This window comes from Talpa occidentalis, unplaced genomic scaffold, assembly GCF_014898055.3.
Source record: "Talpa occidentalis isolate TD23 unplaced genomic scaffold, MPIMG_talOcc4v2.1 talOcc4.15, whole genome shotgun sequence".
NCBI classification, from domain to species: domain Eukaryota; kingdom Metazoa; phylum Chordata; class Mammalia; order Eulipotyphla; family Talpidae; genus Talpa; species Talpa occidentalis.
In genome coordinates, this window is record NW_023601543.1 from 18,459,656 (window position 1) to 18,478,435 (window position 18,780).

The 18,780-nt window shown below is 38.6% G+C and overlaps 1 protein-coding gene across 1 annotated transcript in view; it reads left to right on the forward strand.

Moving 5' to 3' along the window:
* Positions 1–1,464: 1,464 nt before the first annotated feature.
* The window catches only part of THOC2 (THO complex subunit 2), a 95,693-nt gene continuing 78,377 nt past the window's right edge, over positions 1,465–18,780 (forward strand). Inside the window, 2 exon segments of the mRNA XM_037511991.2 lie at positions 1,465–1,581; positions 18,245–18,303. Of these exon segments, the coding sequence (XP_037367888.1) occupies positions 1,511–1,581; positions 18,245–18,303 (130 nt within the window). The 5' untranslated portion in view covers positions 1,465–1,510.

Consider the following 18,780-nt stretch of genomic DNA (forward strand, 5'->3'; position numbering starts at 1 on the left):
TTTGAATATTGCCTTTCTCCTGAAGAGTTTTTCAATGCAAATGAACCTCATTCTTTTGGCAAAACTCGCCAAATTTAGAAGATACAAGTTCTAAAGTTCATATTTTAATGTATGTGTGGTAGGATTTCATTTGGTTTGTCTGTGTTTTCTAAATTTTCTGCCAAACGAATATTTAAAAAACCTTTTGAGTTTTAATTCTAGAGCAATGTGAGCTCTAGAATTGGATTGCATAAAATGTTGCACAAAAAGAAGAGTATGCCCTTCATCCAGGTTCCTAAAATGCTAATGTTTCACGTTTGCTTAAGTATCCTTTTATTCTGAAGATTTTTAGAGTAAGTTGCAAAATAATGTTCCATCATCTCTAAATATTTCAGCACTTTCTTAAGTAAGGATTTTCACCGGACCACAGCAGAAGTATTAAAATGAAGAAATTAACATAGATAGGGTATTATTTCTTAATCTACAGATATTCAGATTCAGTTGATTGCTCCAAATAAATGCCCATTTAAGCAAAAGAAAATGTTTTTTTTTTCCTGGCCAGGAGCCAGTTGTGCTGTTTCCTTTAATCTGGAAGAGTTCCTCAATCTGCCTTTGTCTTTAATGACTTTGAGGATTTGGGAGAGGAAGCCAGTAGTTTTGTAGATTATCCCCGCTGTTCTCTCAAGATCAAATTCAGGCCATGCGAATTTTGACAAGATGAATACTATGAAATTGGTTAGTGTTTTTCTTAGCGCCTGTAAGGAAGTCCAGTTCTTGGGGTCGCTTATTTCCATCAGTCAGGACGGTGTCCGCCATGGCTTATCACTATAAAGTTTCTATTTTGTCTTTTGATATAGTATCGTGTGTGAGAGATACTTTGACGCCCCGTAATGTAAACAAGTTGTTTTTCATCATACTTGCGCCCCCTAGTTTTGCGTAAGGTTACAGTGACAGCCGCAAATACAGTAGAAATGTCAGCACGCCGGCCAACTTTTGTTTCCTCCTTGCTAGATTGTATTCTTGTAATTAGCATAACGCCTGGAACGAAGTAAATGGCTGCTGCTTCTTTTTTTTTGATCTCACCGGTTAGCAGGGAATCTTGTAACTGATCGGCTTATGACTGTCTTTCCCACAGACTGAGAGCTCGTTGAGGGTAGGCATGAGGATTTATTGTTTCTCTATCACCAGTGTCTAGCATCTACTAGGTGCTTGAAAAAGACATGTTTGAAGTAGATATTATGGAAGAAGATTAGCGCTACAAGAGTCCCGGGATGGCATTTTCCCTGATGTAAAGCGAAACGAGGGCACTGGTTGGAAGGGCGCGACCCGCGTAGACACTTTGCGAAGGGACCCACGGGGTTCCGCCACCCGCCGGGCGGCCGCGCCTCGGGCTTCCGCGGGTGGGGACTCAAGTGGGGCGGGAAATCGAAAACCGAACTCTCAGCTCCCGGCATTCCTCGTGGGCGGTGCTCCCCTTTGACCCCTCGCTCGCGTGCTACACATCCGGGCCTCTGCTACTAGTGAGGGGAAGATGGCGGCCGCAACTGTGGTGGTTCCCGCAGAGTGGATAAAGAACTGGGAGAAATCGGGGAGAGGCGAATTGTGAGTGTCCGGATTGGAGGCGGGCGCGCAGCCGGGCCGGGCTTGGGTGTCGGCCGCACTCTCACTAGAGTGGGGAGCGGGGGGGGGGGAGATGTGCCCCCTCCCCCATCTGGGCGGCGGGCGTGGATGGTTGGCTAGGAGTTTCGAACTCGGGGAGAAGAGGTGCTGGTAACCGTCGCCAACCTCCTTCCCTCCCCGGCCTCCCCGAAATCGCCGCTGCCCGCCTTAGCCCGCCTTCTTTTACCCTCTCAGCAGAAGTCCCGTTCCGTCCCCGCGGGTGCCTGCACTCCCGCTCGCTCGCTTTTTGTCCCCTTCGCTTGAGCTCACTTGGCTCCTTTCTCTAGGGAACGGCGCCGGAGCGGGGAAGGGGGTGTCGGACTTGCCGTCGCTGGGTCCCAGTTCTTCACTTTGCACCTTTGCGACTCCGCGGTTGGGAGCCCGGCGCCTCCCTCTGCTTGAAGTCGGAGGGGGGCGAACCGTCCCGACTCCCTCCCCTCCTCTTCGGCCGCCGCTGCAAAGCCCGGAGTGGGCATCGTGATGAACCCCGCTTGGCACCTTGGCCCTCCGGGGGAACGGCCTCTGACTGTCCCGGCTTCGCGCGGCGCCGCGGGCTGTGGAAGTGTATCCGCTTTCGCCGAAGACCGGCCGGCGTTTCTTTTGCTCCGTTTTTTCACCTTAGAACCATTTCGGGCTGGATTCAACTTTCGTCATTACATGTTTCCTAAACCCCATTTTGTCCTGGGACTGCAATTAATTTTGGCAACTCTCCAAGCTTCTCGAGTACCTAGAATAACGCGTTTCGTTTAGTCCGTAAAACTTGGTTCTTTTTCAGTAATAGAGAAAACAGTAATTTGCCATACCCGCGGTTTCTCGCCCCAAATTTCAGCTCCTTCTGTCGGAAAAAAAAAATCGTTTAATCAGCCAAACAAATTCCAGGCTTAAAAACAAGTAACTTCTAATTTCTTCCTCTGAATCGCTTTGGAAGCTTAAAGCTCAACCCTGTGTGAGATGAACTCGTGTTAGCCATTTTTTGTCGTCTTTGCCCCTGCACCCCCTTCCAGTAGGCAGTGTAAGGTTGATGGCCGGTACGAACCGTGCAAATCTTTGAAACTTAGTTGCTTGAAACGAAACGTGGGCTACGCGTTGCAGGATCTTGCGCTTGTAACGTTGTCGGCCTATATGCGTCCCCCTCCCCCGCGCTCTCACGGCCTTACGGAGTCTTAGCAGTGTGAGCTCTAGAATTGGATCGCCAGACTAAGCGGCCTCCTTAGCCACTTAACTAGCTGAGTGACCTTGGGTAAGTTCCTTAACCACTTCGACCGTTTCTCCTTGAGTAAATTGGGACTAATAAGTACTCAAAGGGTTGTTGTGGAGACTAAATAATGCCTGTAAAGCACTTGGCTTATAGTAAGTGCTCAAGTGATAGCTATTAAAAGTAATATTATTCCAATCTTTAGATATTTAAACTTCCCTGGACAGCTCTTGCACTGTAAGTCTGTACCACTCAGGTTAGCAATTAATTGGTCTCTGACCCTTGTTTCATGTGCTTTTAGCTCTCTAAGGAATTGAGAGACCCTTGAAGAGTGGGAACTAAGTATCATATTTCTTTTTGGTCAACTCTTCGGCCTCAAACCCCCTCCACCTTTCTAGCATATGCTTCAAGTGCTTTTTTTTTTTTTTGATTCTTTAACCGACCAAGAAGTCTATTTGATAAACATCCATTTTTAACCGGTAGCAACTTTTTTCCAATTCTTCCGTACCTGCTAGTTGACAGATCGCTATTAATCCTCCTGTGTGCCGAGAAGGTAGAACAGGAAGTGCCTAAACCAAAAAAGAAAAAAGAACCATCCTCTTCATCTGTGTTAGATGAGGATAAACTCCCGCCCCCCCTCCCCAAAGTAAATCTCTTCACCTTGTTTACTTTTAAAACCAATTTATATTCTAGGGACTGTCATCTTTGTAGATTGCTCACCTTCCTCCTTCCAGCTGTTTTGGACAGTTTTGCTGTTATTACTCCGACCTTAGAATGAATGGTTATTAGGGCTAGGAGGGGAAATTCTTCTTGGCACTGACTGGCAGTGGTTGGAGAAAAACAGTGATGTGGGAGGTTGAAATACCTAGTCAAAATGGAATTTTAGACTCACTTTATATATATTTACGTGACCCATGGTACCTGTATAGTTCCTGTTATTTGAAGAGCTGCTTCAAAACTGTTATTAGGACTTACATGTATGTAGTTGTTACATGGTTTGTGTAATGTAGTTTGAATTATTGTAGATCCAGATCAGTATGATCAGTTTTTTAATTGTATTATGTTACATGAAGAGAGTTTAAAGTTGTTGGTTGTGTGAAATAATGAAGTATTTTAGTCAAGCACATCAAGTATGTAGACTTCATTTATATAACCTTTTTCCTCTTTGAAAACTTCTGCAGATGGTTAACCTTGGAGTTTCTGTGTCTTGCTAAAGATAGATGTTAGCATTTTCATTTTATTAGAACAAAATGGTGTTGTAAATGTTACAAAAAACAGCCTCAACTATAAAACAGCAACTGGGAATCTTAAAAGGTAATGTGCCACCAAATTATTATTAGTGAATCTATTTATAGATTTGGCTTGTAGAATATGACCATTTAAATTTTATCTTGAATGGAATTTTCCTTCAAATAAATTTATTTTTGCATAGAAGAACTGGGGTGTAGGCCAGAGGTTCAGGGGGTGAGAGAGGACCGACCAGAGACAGAGTGGGGAGGAGAACAGGCGGATCCCCTGAAATACAGTGCTGAGGGGATCAGCCAGGAGACAGGAGAGGTCTGCTGTGCCATATGGGCCAGCTACCTGCCCAGGGGCTCGAACTCATGCTGCAGTGGCTGTTGATAGCCTGATAGCTGACTTTAACCCCTGTGTGATGTATCTCATGAGGTTGTTCATTTCTTGACTCATCACTTCTTACAAGTATTAGTCTGTGTGTTTGGAGTTGTCATTAAGCATACAAGTATTAAGGCAACATATGAGATGTATGAGGACATTCATAACTTTAGGAGAGGTTAGATTCTTAATTGTGCCTCTTGAAAAGCAACTGTCTATTCAAATGGGAGATCTTGGCTTTGAGGAATAATTTTTGTATTTAGGTAGTTAAGGAGAAAATAAAACTGTATTTTGCCCACATTTGAATCTGAATCATGTACCTTGCTAACCTGTTTGCACAGATACTATATTTTTAATGGTAAATTATCCAATTTTTGAGATAATCTTTTGCAAGAGATAATTGAAAAGACAAAGGAGGATTCTCAAAACGTAATTAAGTATCCTTTCCATTAACACTTAGATCTATAATCACAGGTTCCACATGTGAGTGCAAACTCTTTCAAATTCTGCAAAATATGCAACATAAGGATTTAATGGCTTTCATTTTGGAATTAGGTTTAATTTCTTGGTAGTTTCATATTAGCATAGGACTTCCCATGATTAAACTAATAAACTTGCATGTAGGGTAGATTTGGTGGAGAATTTTGCTTTTAGTAGAAATCATTAATACGGTGAGCTCAGCATTTCTTTGTGGCACAGACAACCTTAATGGAGGATTTATGTTCCAAGCTCTTAATGTGAAGATGTTAGCCTCATGTCAATACTTGATCTAATTTTTGATATATTTGTTAGGTACCATTTGTTTGAATAACTTAATTCTTTTTCAAAACTTTCATATCCATTAGAAATTTTTGTTAATGTTTCACATTACTAAGTTTTGGTAGTTATAATAAAGTTTTATAATTGCTGAATGCTGTGGTTGTCATTCATTTTCACCTGCCATTAAATGATTTTACACATTTCAGAACTTATCTGAGAATATTCGGATGTTCCCTGTTGTCTGACCTGATGTGGGAGGGGGGAGTTTGCAGCAAATAATCATTTTAAGAAACTTTAGTCTTGGTCGTTGTCTTTTTTTTCCTTCTTCAAAAGGTGCTCTAAATTCAGCCAAAGTTTTATCTGAAACCTTTTCTCCATGTCTGTTTTCATTTGGCATTTGCTTTCTCATTTTCACCTTTATTACAGGTTAAGTGTAAGCATTGTTTCCCCCCCCCCCCCAAGAGAAATGTATTCTTCAGAAAACATAGCAATATCAGGAAATTTTTTAGGCTACTTCTTTCTTTGTTATAAAAATTAAATTACTCCATATGCTTAAATTCTCATTGAGTACTCTTTATGCATTTGTGTGCAGAATCTCCTGTCTTTCATTTCTTCTGTACCTTTTTGTTATAAATGCAAGTTTTCATTTTCATAAGTGTTTCAAGATAAAACTGTATTGTCACAATATTCATTTTTGTCAGTTGTTTCTGTTTTAAGAATTGTAATGCAGATAGCAAATTGCTTAACCAAATTTAGCCTTTTCTGTTTTGTTTTTAAGAACTAATTGAAACACACATTGACATCAGCTTTTTATAGGTGAAGCCAGCTTTGCGAGGTTGAGCATAATCAAGTAGTTCAGGCTTGTGCTGTGTTTCCTTTATTGCTGGAAAAAGGGGGCAAGTAAGGTGGAAATAAATAAATACTCATGTTAAGAAGTATTCACAAATTACTTTGGTCCTTGGAAGAATTTAAGACTTTCAGTTTAAGTTTCTTTAATCTTTTTTAAAAAGATTTATTTATGCACACAAGAACTGGACTACAGGCCCGAGGTGGTGGTGTGTGTGTGTTTGTGAGAGGATTCACCAGAGACAGAGCGGGGAGAAGAACAGCCAGACTGACCGAAATACACTGCTGAGGGGAGCAGCGGATGAGACAGGAGAGGTCTGCTGCGCCATGTGGGTTGTTCCCTGGCTGGCCAGGGATTGAACTCGTGAACTGCAGTGGCTGCAGATAGCTTCATAGGTTGTGTCTTAACCCCCTGTGCCACCAGGGAGGCAGGCCCCAGTTTCTTTAATCTTTGACAGAAAAGTAGATTCTGTCTTTGTTCTCAGGGTCCTGAGATAGCATCTTCACAATAGCACTAAATGTTTTAAAAGTGGTAAAAAATAGAAAACTCAATTGTTTGAAGGTTATTCATGGATTAAATCAATTAATTGCATTTGGACTGAGACAGAATATTTTATTTTTTTAAGTCACATTAAAATGGACAACCATTGGTGGTGGTTTGTTTCTCCCCTTGAAATTTAGGACAGAGTACTAAATAAAACTGTTCAATAGGTGTAATAAGACAGATGCCCCATTCAGAAGCAGAATGTTTCTTTAAGGATACTTCATTCTCTTCTGTTAGTGGGTTAGTTAGGGAGAGGAGCACAGACAAATCTGATTGGGAGAATATTCTTAGGAATTGTTTTTAGCTTCCTTCTGTAACTTAGGAGAATGCTTTGCTTTTATTTTTTTTACCATGCAATTGACCTATTCTCAAATATTGATTTGCTGGTTGTTTACATAACCATGTAACTTTGGGAGTACAATTTCAAACCTCTGTATGTGCACATGCTTCACTCATCCTCCACCAAAGATCCAGTGCCAATAGCCTATCACGTTTCCTCCCTGTCTCCTCTTCCTTCATCCCCCTTCATCCCTTCTGGTAATAATTATATTTTTCACAGAGTTTAAGAATTATTTTTGCTGCGCTTTGCCAGTTTGTTTTCTTTGGTTATTTATATTCCTAAAATCAGTGAAACTGTCCATTAATTGTCTTTTACTTCCTGACTCATTTCTCTTTGCATAATCACCTCAAGATCCATCCATTTTTGTCCCCAAATGTACTGCTTCACCTTTTTAATAGCTGAGCAGTATTCCATCGAGTACACATTCCACATTTTGTTTATTCAGTCACCTGTCAGTAGGCATTTGGGTTGATTCCATGACTTTGCTGTTGTGAATAATCCTGCTATGAACATAAGAGTGCATGAATCTTTCCATATAGTGTTTTCATATTCTTTGGGTAAATACCTAGCAGTGGTATTGCTAGATCATATGGCATTCCCCCCTTTTTTTGAGGTATCTTCATGTTTTCATAGATGTTGCTGCAAATTACATTCCCACCAACGGTGGCTGAGTATTCCTTTCTCTCCACATCTTTGTCACCATCCATTGTATGAAGAAATCTTTTATACTAGGAAATAGAAGTATGTTATACAAGGGAAGTGCTTTATCATAATAGCCCATTGATGATTTCTGATACAATTTGAGCAAATTCTTGAGTTGCTAATAGTTTGTAATGACATTACCATCTACATCCTAGTGAATGTTTGTGGCCTTGTGATTGAAAGACTAGAAATGTATTTTAGTTATTTCTTAAAATTATGTAACAATTAGATTAGGTGGAATTTTTTTTTTGAAGATTATTTATTTATACAAGCACTGGGTACAATCAGAAGCTCAGGAGGGTGAGAGAATTCACCAGAGCGGGGAACAGAACAGGCAGAGTGACGAAATATATTGCTGAGGGAAGCAGCGGGCGCCACATGAGAGGTCTGTGCACCATGTGGGACCCTCGCTGGCGGCTGGGGATTGAACCTGCTGCAGAGGCTGCGGGTAGCTTTGCAGCCCAGCGCTCAAATGCGGGCGCCACCAGGGGAGGCCCTAGGTGGAATTTGGAATACCAATACTCCCCTTGTTGCTGATGGAAGGATTTTGCAAAGAACATATGCAATAGGCTTATTAAAGCAAATAGAAAAATGAAGCTATTTAAAGTGTAAATAAGCAGATATAGTCACCATAAGGAACATTTGATTTAGCATTTTAGTAGCCTGAGTACAAAGGGAAAGATGAGTTGATATGTTACATTCTTTTTTAAAAGGCAGGTTTCCTGCTATTGCATTCTAAAGGGAATTGAACCTATGGGGGCAGTGAGAACCACAAGGGGAAATTGTTTTAATTCTTTATAACAAATATAGAAGCAGTTTTGACACACTTTCTTATACTCAACAACAACAAAAAAGGAACTAGGTGGCAGACATTTTTAGGTTATATTCTCTAGTGCTAGTCTGAAGCAGATGATTCTAGGTTTTGGAAATAATCACGTGAGACCTACAAGTGAATTGTCGGTGAGGAAGTTTATTGACTTAACAACTTGAGCTGCTCATCATGATGTTGAAATGTTGAAATAAAAGACACAAGAGAGGTGACGGGGCTTGGATAATCTGCAGAATAGGTAATCTTTCTGTGGATGATTATAGTGTGGTATCATATTTAACTTTAGGTTGATAGATGAACATAGTCTTAAAGACTTAAAATTATTTTGACTATGAAAAAAGGATTGCTAAACATGAAAGCAAGAGACATACATTTATTGGTTCTTTTTTTTTAGAGCCTTGTGCAACTTATAATATTTCCTCCTAAGTTGTGAAATTAAAAAAAAAAAAGCCAGAAAAGTGCTTAAAACCTAAATGAAGAACTTAAGAGTCATTGTGAGATGTACGCCCATGCACCTCACACCCAGGTCAAGACAGCATAACCCGCTTCCTGATGGAACCCTCTTCATCTCCCCTTTGGTAACCATTTGCCTGGCATTTATGCTTTTCTTTATTTACATTTACAGCTTTGTTATCCAGTAAGCTTAACTTTGTTCTTTTTGAATTTCTTGTAAACGGATCAGAGAGTCCATTCTATTGTATCTGGTGATTTTTGTTCAATTTTGTGTGTTTAGAGTCCATTCATATTTTTTAAATTTTATTTTATGTATTTTTTACATCATTTTTCATTTTTGCACAATGTATGCATTTTCATCTTGGTTATAGTCCCCATACAATTCCTACCCCCCTTATTTTGACCCTAGCCCCACCTCCCTTTCCCCCTCCACCCCGTAGTGTGTTTCTGGTTTATAGTTGCTTGTTGATTTTGATTTTAAAAAGACTAATTATAATAAATAAAAATCAAAATCAGTGAGTTCATTCATATTTTTGCAGTTCTTTCATTTTTATAGTTGCAAAATACTCCGTTGTATAACTATACCACAAATTGCTTATCTTTTATGCCATTGATGAATTTTGTTGTTTTGAGATTTTTTGGCTATTACCAACAGTGCCAATAGAAGCATTATTATATTAGTATCTTGGTGTGCACAGGCATGTTTTTTTGTGGGATGTAAACTTAAGTGCAGAATTGCTGGGCTCTAGATTCTGATAAACTTTAGCTCTAGTAGATACTATCAAACTATTTCAAAATATACTCCCACTAGCAGTGTATGAGAGTTCACCTTGGTTTATATCCTGGCTATTGTTGACTATTGTCAGACTTTAAAATCTTTGTCAGTGTGGTGTGCATGTATTTTATTGGGAATTATATTTTCCTAGATACCTTTTTTATATGTCACTGGTCATTTGGATTTCTACCAGCCTCTTTGTATTATTTCCCATTTTTTTCTATTGGATGTTTGCATTTCTTTCATTGATGTGGGAGTCCTTTATATAGTCTTGAGTCTTGTGAGTTACACTATATGTATGGCAAATATCTTTTATTTGTTGACTTTCACATTTCTACTCCTTTGGTGGTGATTTTTAATGAACAGATTATACTTTTTATTGTCAAATTTATCAATATTTTGTTTTGTGATTAGTACTTTTTGTGTTTATGCAGTCTTTCCCTATTCCAAGGTTAATGAATTTATTTTTCTCTGATTTTCTGGACACTCTTTTACTTTTCATTTTTAAATGTTACCTACCTGGAGTTGATTTTTGTGTATGTTGAGTGGTAGGGCTTCCAATACATTGTTGTAGTTCAAGTACATGAAGAAAACTTAACCTCCCATAGATAAATGGTTGGCAAAAAGGAGAACTTTAATAGCTTTTCTGGTTAATAGTAGCTATTCTTTAATATCACATCAAAATTCGTCAAGTGGTAGTTTCCTAATGGTTTGTTGCAATCTGAAACCCAAAACCACATCAGTGAATTGTTTGTACTTTGTTCAATTGAAATTTGTTTCTCTTTTACTTAGAATCTTTTCCCCATGCATTATTATTTTTTTAAAGATTTATTCATTTATGCATACAAGAGCTGGGGTACAGGCCGGAGATGCGGGAGGTGAGAGGATTCACCAGAGGCAGTGGGGAATAGAACAGGCAGATTGACTGAAGTACACTGCTGAGGGGAGCAGCAGGCGAGTCAGGAGAGGTCTGCTGCACCATGTGGGTTGCTCTTTGGCCGGCTGGGGATCGAACTCGTGCTGTAGAGGCTGTGGATTGCTTCATAGTGTGGTGCTTAACCCCTTGTGCCACCAGGGAGCCCTACCCATGCATTATTTTGCAGCATCATGCATTGGTCATTTAGAAGACATTGATTCACTGAGTGATGTACTGCTTTCAAATATTGACACACTATATTGTATACTCTCAAAAACACAGTTTTTAGTATCATCACTGAACGAATCAGGATGGTACGAATTGGAAGAACTTATCAGGAGTGTATGAATTGGAAAGTAGACAAGCCCATAGTAGCAGATACAAGTTTTCCAAATTTCTAATTTTTCTTTGAAACCTTATGTTTTATCATGGACAACAGATACTCTCAGTAACAACTTGAGGCTATTGGTTCACTTGGCTTATTTTTGAGAAAATGCTTGCCAAAGACCTAGTCTGAATAGCTATACTTAGTTGTTCTTTCAAATAACAATGGTATTCTATGAAAAAGCAGGTAGTTCAGCTCACAATTTAAACAGTTGCTTAAATACTTTTCTTGGAGCCAACAGTAGTTTGGTATGGGGCAGGAATGGCTTTATGTGTATATTTTCATTCATCACATAGAATATTCTAAAAAAGATGTGTTTATCGAAGGCATTTTATTGTGGAAAAATAACAGATCAGTCTTAAAGTTTTAAGTAAGTGGTATGGTATCATTAACTATAACCAGCAGACCTCTAGATCTTTTTCATTTTCTGTGATTGCTTTATATCAATTGAGCAATAACTCCCCATTTCTTTCCCTCCAGCCCCTGGCAACCACTGAAGCCCTACTTTTGCTTTGATGAGTTTGACTGCTTTAGGTAGCTCAGATTGGTGGAATCATGCAGTATTTCTCCTGTAACTCTCCTGACTTAGCATACTGCCTTCAGGGCACATCCATGTTGTATGTGACATAATTTCTTTCTTGTGACTGAATAATGTTCTATTGTATGTATATATGACATTTTCTTTGTGCATTCATCCATTGATGGACATTTAGAATGTTTCTTCTTCTTGGTTATTGTGACTAATGGTGGCAGTGAACTTGGGAGTGCAAATAACTTCTTGAGATCCTTATTTCATTTTTTTAAAAGATTTATTTATTTATACAAAAACTGGGGTACAGGTCAGAGGCGCGGGAGGGTGAGTGAATTCACCAGAGACAGGGTGGGGAGCAGAGCAGGCCGACGGACCAAAGACACTGCTGAGGGGAGCAGCGGGTGAGGCAGGAGAGGTCTGCTGCGCCATGTGGGCTTCTCCCTGGCCGGCCGGGAATTGAACCCGCACTGCAGAGGCTGCAGACAGCTTCACAGCGCGGCGCTCAACCCACTGTGCCACACGCCCTTATTTCATTCTTATGAATCAGTACCTAGATGTGGGATTGCTGGATCCTATGGTAGTTCTGTGTTTAATTTTTGAGGCACTTCAATGCTGATTGCCATAGCAGCCACACCATTTCACACTCCCACCAATAGTATACAGGGGTTCCAATTTCTCTACATCTTCCTCAACACTTCTTTTCTGTTTTTTTTTTATATATTTTTTAATAGCAGGGTTGGATTCATAGAGAAATTGAGAGGCGAGTACAGAGATTTCCTCCATTTGTTCGCTGCCCCCATGTATATATGTTTAGCTCCTTCCCCACTATCAACATTCCCCACCAGAGTGGTTTATTTATTACAGTTGTTGAACCTACATTGACACTTCATGATCACCCAAAGTTCACAAGTTTCCCTTTGGCTTCACTCTTGGTGTTGTACAGTCTATGGTTTTAGAACGACGTATGATGAACGACGTATGCATCCATCACTAGAGAATCACACGGAACATTTTCATGGCACTAAAATCCTCTGTGCTCTGCCTCTTCATCTTCCCTCCCACTCCCAACCTCTGGCAAGCACTTATCTTTTTACCATTTCCATAGCTTTGTCTTTTGCAGAATGTCATGTAGTTCAAATCATACAGTATGTTGCCTTTTCAGATTTAACTTCTTTCACTTAGAAATATGCTTTTAAAGTTCCTCCATGTCTTTTCATGACTATATAGCCCATTTTTAGTGCTGAAAAATATTTTATTGTCAGGATGTGCCACAGTTTATCCATTCATCTCCTGAAGGACACTTGGTTGCTTCTGCTTTTGACAGTTATGAGTAAAGCTGCTATAACATCTGTGTGCAGATTTTGTGTATATTTACATTTTCACCTCCTTTGAGTGAATAACAAGGAATGGGATTGCTGGATTATGAAGTAAGAGTGTATTTAGTTTTGTAAGAAACCATCCAACTGTGCTCCAAAGTGGCCGTATCATTTTGTATTCTCACCAGCAGTGATTATACCACAACCTAGTCAGCATTTGCTATTGTCATTGTTCCATATTTTGCCATTTTATTATTTTTTTAAGATTTATTTGTTTATATAAGCACTGGGTACAGTCAGAAACGTGGAAGGGTGAGAGAATTCACCAGAACCATAGAGGGGAACAAAACAGGCAGACTGACGAAATACACTGCTGAGGGGAGCAGCGGGTGGCAGGAGAGGTCTGTGCGCCATGTGGGACCCTCACTGGCAGCCGAGGATGGAACCAGCGCTGCAGAGGCTGCGGGTAGCTTTGCAGCCCAGCGCTCAACCGCTGCACCACCAGGGGAGGTCCTATTTTGCCATTTTAATAGTTATGTAGTCATGTCTGTTTAGATTTATATTTTCCTGATGACATGATGTAGAGCAGATTTTCATATGCTTTTGTGGCACCTGTATATCTTCTTTCATGAGGTGTCCCTTTAGGTCTTTGGCCCATTTTTAAATTGGATTGCTTCTTTCCTTACTGAGTTTTAAGAATTCTTAAAACTGTCCTTTATTGGGTGTCCTGGCTTTTCTTCTCTTTTGGATAATGGCCATCCTCATAGTGTGATGTGATGTCTTACTGTGGTTTTGATTTGCATTTCTCTGATAATAAATGATGTTGAGCATCTTTGAATATACCTATTGGCCATCTGTCTTCTTTGGAGAAATGTCTAAGTCCTTTGCCCATTTTTAATTGGGTTCTTTTGCTATTGACTTGCAGATGTTCTTTATGGTTTTTTTATATTAACCCCTTATCAGATAAATGGTTTGCAAGTATTTTCTTCCATTCCCTTTGCTGCTTTTTCACTCTGCTGATTGTTTCCTTTTCTGTGAACACTATTTTTAGTTTCATGTCTACTCTGTAGACATAGCCAAGAAATCATTGTCAAGATCAATGTTATGTAGCTTTGCTTCTGTTTTTTCCTAAGAGTTTTACAGTTTCAGATTTTATGTTTATCTTTATTTCATTTTCAGTAGGTTTTTGTGTAAGGTGTTAGGTGTCCAGTTTCATTTTTCCAACATGAATATCCAGTTTTCTTAGCACCACTCATTGAGACTGACCTTACCCTATTGTTTGGTCTTTCCAAAAATCATTTGACCATATGTGTGTGAGTTTATTTCTGGTCCCTTTATTCTGTTACATCGACCTATATATTTGTCTTTATGACAACACCATACTGTACTGGTTACTACAGCTTTGTAATTAATAAGTTTTGAAATCAGGAATTGTAAGTCTCCAGCTTTATTGTTTCTCAAGATTATTTTGCTTATTTGGGTTTTTGTCTTTCCACATGTATTTTAGAATCTTACACTCCAATTTTTGCAAAAAAATAAAAGTCACTAGGATTTTGAAAAGGATTACATTGAATCTGTACCTACCTTTGTGTAGTGTGGGCATTTTACCAATATTTAGTTATCCAATATATGAATACTGGATGTCTGTCTATTTGTACTGTCTTAGTGTGTTAGCAATGCTTTATAGTTTTCAGGGTATACATCTTTTGCCTCCTTGTACATTTAGCCCTAACTCTTCTTTTTGGTGCGCTGTCAGTGGCATTGGTTTCTTAACTTTTTTTTTTTTGATCATTCATTGTTAGTATATAGGAAAACAACTATTTTCTTTTTGTATCCTGCAACATTGCAAAATCGGTTTATTCTAACGTGTGTGTGTGTGTGTGTGTGTGTGTGTAATTTACCCAAAACATCATCTGTGACCAGAGATAATTTCATTTTTTGTCCTTATTGGATGCCTTTTGTTTCTTTCTTGTCTAATTATTCTGGCTAGGACTTCTAATGGTATATTGAACATAAGTGATGAGGGTGGGTATCCCTGTTGTATGTCTTTGTTTTTATATATGCATACAAGAACTGGGGTGTAGGCCAGAGGTCAGGGGGAGGGGTGAGAGGATCACCAGAGACAGAGTGGGGAGCAGAACAGGCAGACTGACTGAGATACACTGCTGAGGGGAGCAGCGGGTGAGACAGGAGAGGTCTGCTGTGCCATGTGGGTTAACTCCCTGTTTGGGGATTGAACTCCTGCTGCAGTGGCTGGTGATAGCTTGATAGGGCTGTGACTTTAACCCCCCTTGCACCACCAGGGAGGCCCCTCTTTATTTTTGTCTTTTAACTTTTAGGTTCTTTATGTTCCATTATTATAGCATTATAGCATTTTGTACTTGTTTATATGTTTTACATTTCAGATGGCTAATTAGTTCCTTTTCATTAAACTCTATCCTTTAGTGGTTCTTTTACAGCAGGCCAGATCATTCTGATTATTTAGGTCAGTTTCTGAAGATTCTTTTTTTTTTTTTTTTTTATTTTATCGGGCCATTTCCCATTTCTTGGTGATCGTTCCAACGTTGGGTCAATATCATTACGTATGAAAACATTATTGACTGACTTAATATAGGGAAGCCTCTCAAACCTTTTCCTCTGGTTGTGTTTTCTCTGGATTTCTGTATAGAGATTATAATTTAGAGATATTGCCCAGTTTCTTTTTTTCTGAAACCCATCTTCTTTCAGCCTCTGATGCTGTCTGTTGTACAATATGTCCTCTGGAACAACATCTCACAACCCAACTCTTTTTGTTATTAGTGGCCCCCAGGTAGCTGGAGTGTGCTATGTCCTGTCAGTACCCTAAGTCCTTTGGGCAGTTTCCCAAAAAGCTGGAACATTGGACTCCTGCTCTAGTCTTTCCCTGGGGGAGAGGTTGATGAGCTGTATGGACTTTTTTGTTGGACTAGCTAGTCCTCTCTATCTGTAGCTCCCCAATCAGCTCATTTTTGTTCCCAGTAGACCCCAGCCCCAAAGAGTGTGCTAGTTCTGTCTGTCCTCCAGTATGTTCAAGAAAGAAGTTGGTCTCTTGGGCCAGGCTCCCCCAACCCTGTCAGAATGTTAGATGTATATATAGTCTTCTCTGTCTCTCCCCAGGGAAAATTTGGGAGCTGGGAGTTTCCTTGTACTGCACTTGTGTGGTACTGTTGCCAGGAGGAGAGACTGCCAGTTGAGAGGGTGTTAAAAAGCGAGGCTTTGATGAGCTGGTTAGTGTTAGCCTGAGGTGCAGGAGCCTAACTGGTTTCTGAATTTCTCTTAAAGGGAATTGATGTGTGTACTGTTGTTGAATTGACCTTTCCGTGGGAAGGAAGGCCTTGGGGACTTCCTATTCCACCTACTCCAGGATTGCTGATGTCATTCCCATCAAGGATATTATTAAGTGAAACTGGCTTTTGTTTGTGAATGGCCATGAAAAAGATCATGAAATAGGTGGTGGCATCTAATTTGAGACTGGCTTTTTTCTTTCCTTTGGTTTCTTGATCATGAGAAATTCCATGGGACCATTCAATGCTACTACCTTGATAAATGTTAAGGTACCGGTAGTGTTTCTTTGCTTTTTCAAGGATTAATGCAAATGCCAATAGAACAACCACAACAAAGGGAATTGAAATCATTATTATTATGAATTGACCTCAAAGAATTGCAGAAAGTGTCTCAGGAATCAGGGGTTCATGAACCACACTGTCAGAATTGCTCCTTTATTATAACAGTTCCCTTCTGTCCCTGTTTTTCTTAAAGTTTAAAAAATATATAGTGAATCAAAGTTGAATGTTGTTAAATGTCTTTTATGTATTTATTGAACTATCGTGTGATTTTAAAAAGTCAGTTTAATGTAGTGAATTAATTTGAACCAACTGTGTGTGGGATAAAATCAATTTAATTTTGATGTATTTCAAAGTTTTCCATCTTCCTGTTTCTATACTACACATGTTTAAATATCAAAACGCTATTATTATTCATTTAATATTCATTTAGAATTACCCATGCACATAGTGCTTTTCCCCTCATTCCTTGCCGCAGTCTGGGAGCATTTTTATCCTGCCTAAACTAAGCATTTCTTTACTGTGTGAACTCAGTTATGTGTTTGACGCTCACTTCTTATTTTGCGTTTTTACTGGTTTGTTTTTGGAGGTGTAGGTTTTGACAAGATACTTTGTTTTAGCATCTTGAATATATTTTCCAACAATGTCTTGCATTCAGTGTTCTTGTTGAGAGGGCTTGAAGATAATACTGTCTTTTCCCCTCTCAGGTGCTTGAGTCAATTTTCTTTATTTTTACTAGCTTTACTATGATATGTCCAGATGTGGATTTCACTTCAGTTTTGGAAAACCGAATTCTTGGCTGTTATTGTCTTCAAATAATTGCTTTTGTCTTGTTGTTTCTCTTCTTTCTGGAATTCCAATTAAGCATACCTTTTCCCACATAATCTAGTATATCTATTCTTCTTGTCTGTCTTTAAGTTAAAGATGTATACAAGTATTTCATTTTTTGTTTTAAACTTTGTTATTTGAAATAACCACAACAGAGAGAAAATAGAATAGAATAAGCCACCCCTCCCCCAATGAAATTGTCGACCAGCTTCAATAGTTGTCAGTTGCTGGATAGTCTTGTTTCATCCGTAACCTCACCTGTTTTCCCATTCTGCTGAAGTAATTACCATTTCATCTGTAAATATTCTAGTATCTGTCTTTCAAAGATAGTCTTTATAAAATATCTCAGTTGACTCATAATTATTAGTTTTTAGAATAGTTTTTTGAAATAAAATCCATATATTGTGATTAATGTGTTTCTTAAGCTTTTTTACCCTAAGGATTCCTACAACCCTTTTTTCCCTACTTGGCAGTATATTTGTTAAAGAAACTAGAAATTGGTTTATAAAGCCCCATAATGTGAATGTAGGTTTATGTCCTTTTTTTTTTAAGGCAACTCAGTGGTTGGTAATGTTTTCTTTCATCAGGATCAGGAAGCAAATATGTCTTTTGTGATATGACCAGCCATCAGTAGACGCCTAGATTCTTTAATTTATTAGGGATATTATAATGTTAATGTTTTAATTTATTATTCTTTTTTCATTAGCTTATATAATTCAGGAGATATTTCTTGTCATCTATTGGCCCATAAATGACAGGCATAATAAACTTGATTTTTATTCTTTTATTAATTTTCAAAATAATAAATTGATTAGCATCTGCCACTTCTGACCAGTTAGGGTTTTTATGTTTGTTTTATTCTTACTGTAATCTAATGGATTTAAACATGTTTAGTACATTTCCAAATATTTTTAGTGGGTATATAACTTGCTCTGTAAGATCATCTATGTTGGGATTGGAAATTAATACGATTATGTTTGTTTTATTCTAGTTTGCATTTATGCCGGATCCTTAGTGAAAATAAAAGTCACGATAGTTCGACTTACAGAGGTAAGACTTGAAAAAGAATTATACCTATTATTTTTGATTTGATTAAAATTAATATCTTATTTTCCATTAAATTGTCCTGAATGAAAACAAAAGGTATGCAATAGTTCACATTAAATAAGGCTTTCATGGGGACACATTACAGTTAGGATTAAAACTATAGTTATAGTGAGATGACATTTCTGTATATGGGTGTCATTTGATCTGCATATAGTCATTTTATAGTTTGGCTTTTATTACTGTGATTTGGTATATTCAGTTAAATTTTAGCAGTTGCTAGCTGCATTAAAAATCACATAGACCAGCTACCAATCATAAACTAGAGAAGAACTAACATGGAAGTAAAAATTATTCTTATTTGCACTAGGAAATTTCCAGAAACTGAGGTTTAGTGTGTGTATTTCTTTCTTATAAATTGTAATATTTTATTGAAGTAATGTTGGTTTACAACACAGTACATAATTTATAAGTATAGGTTCA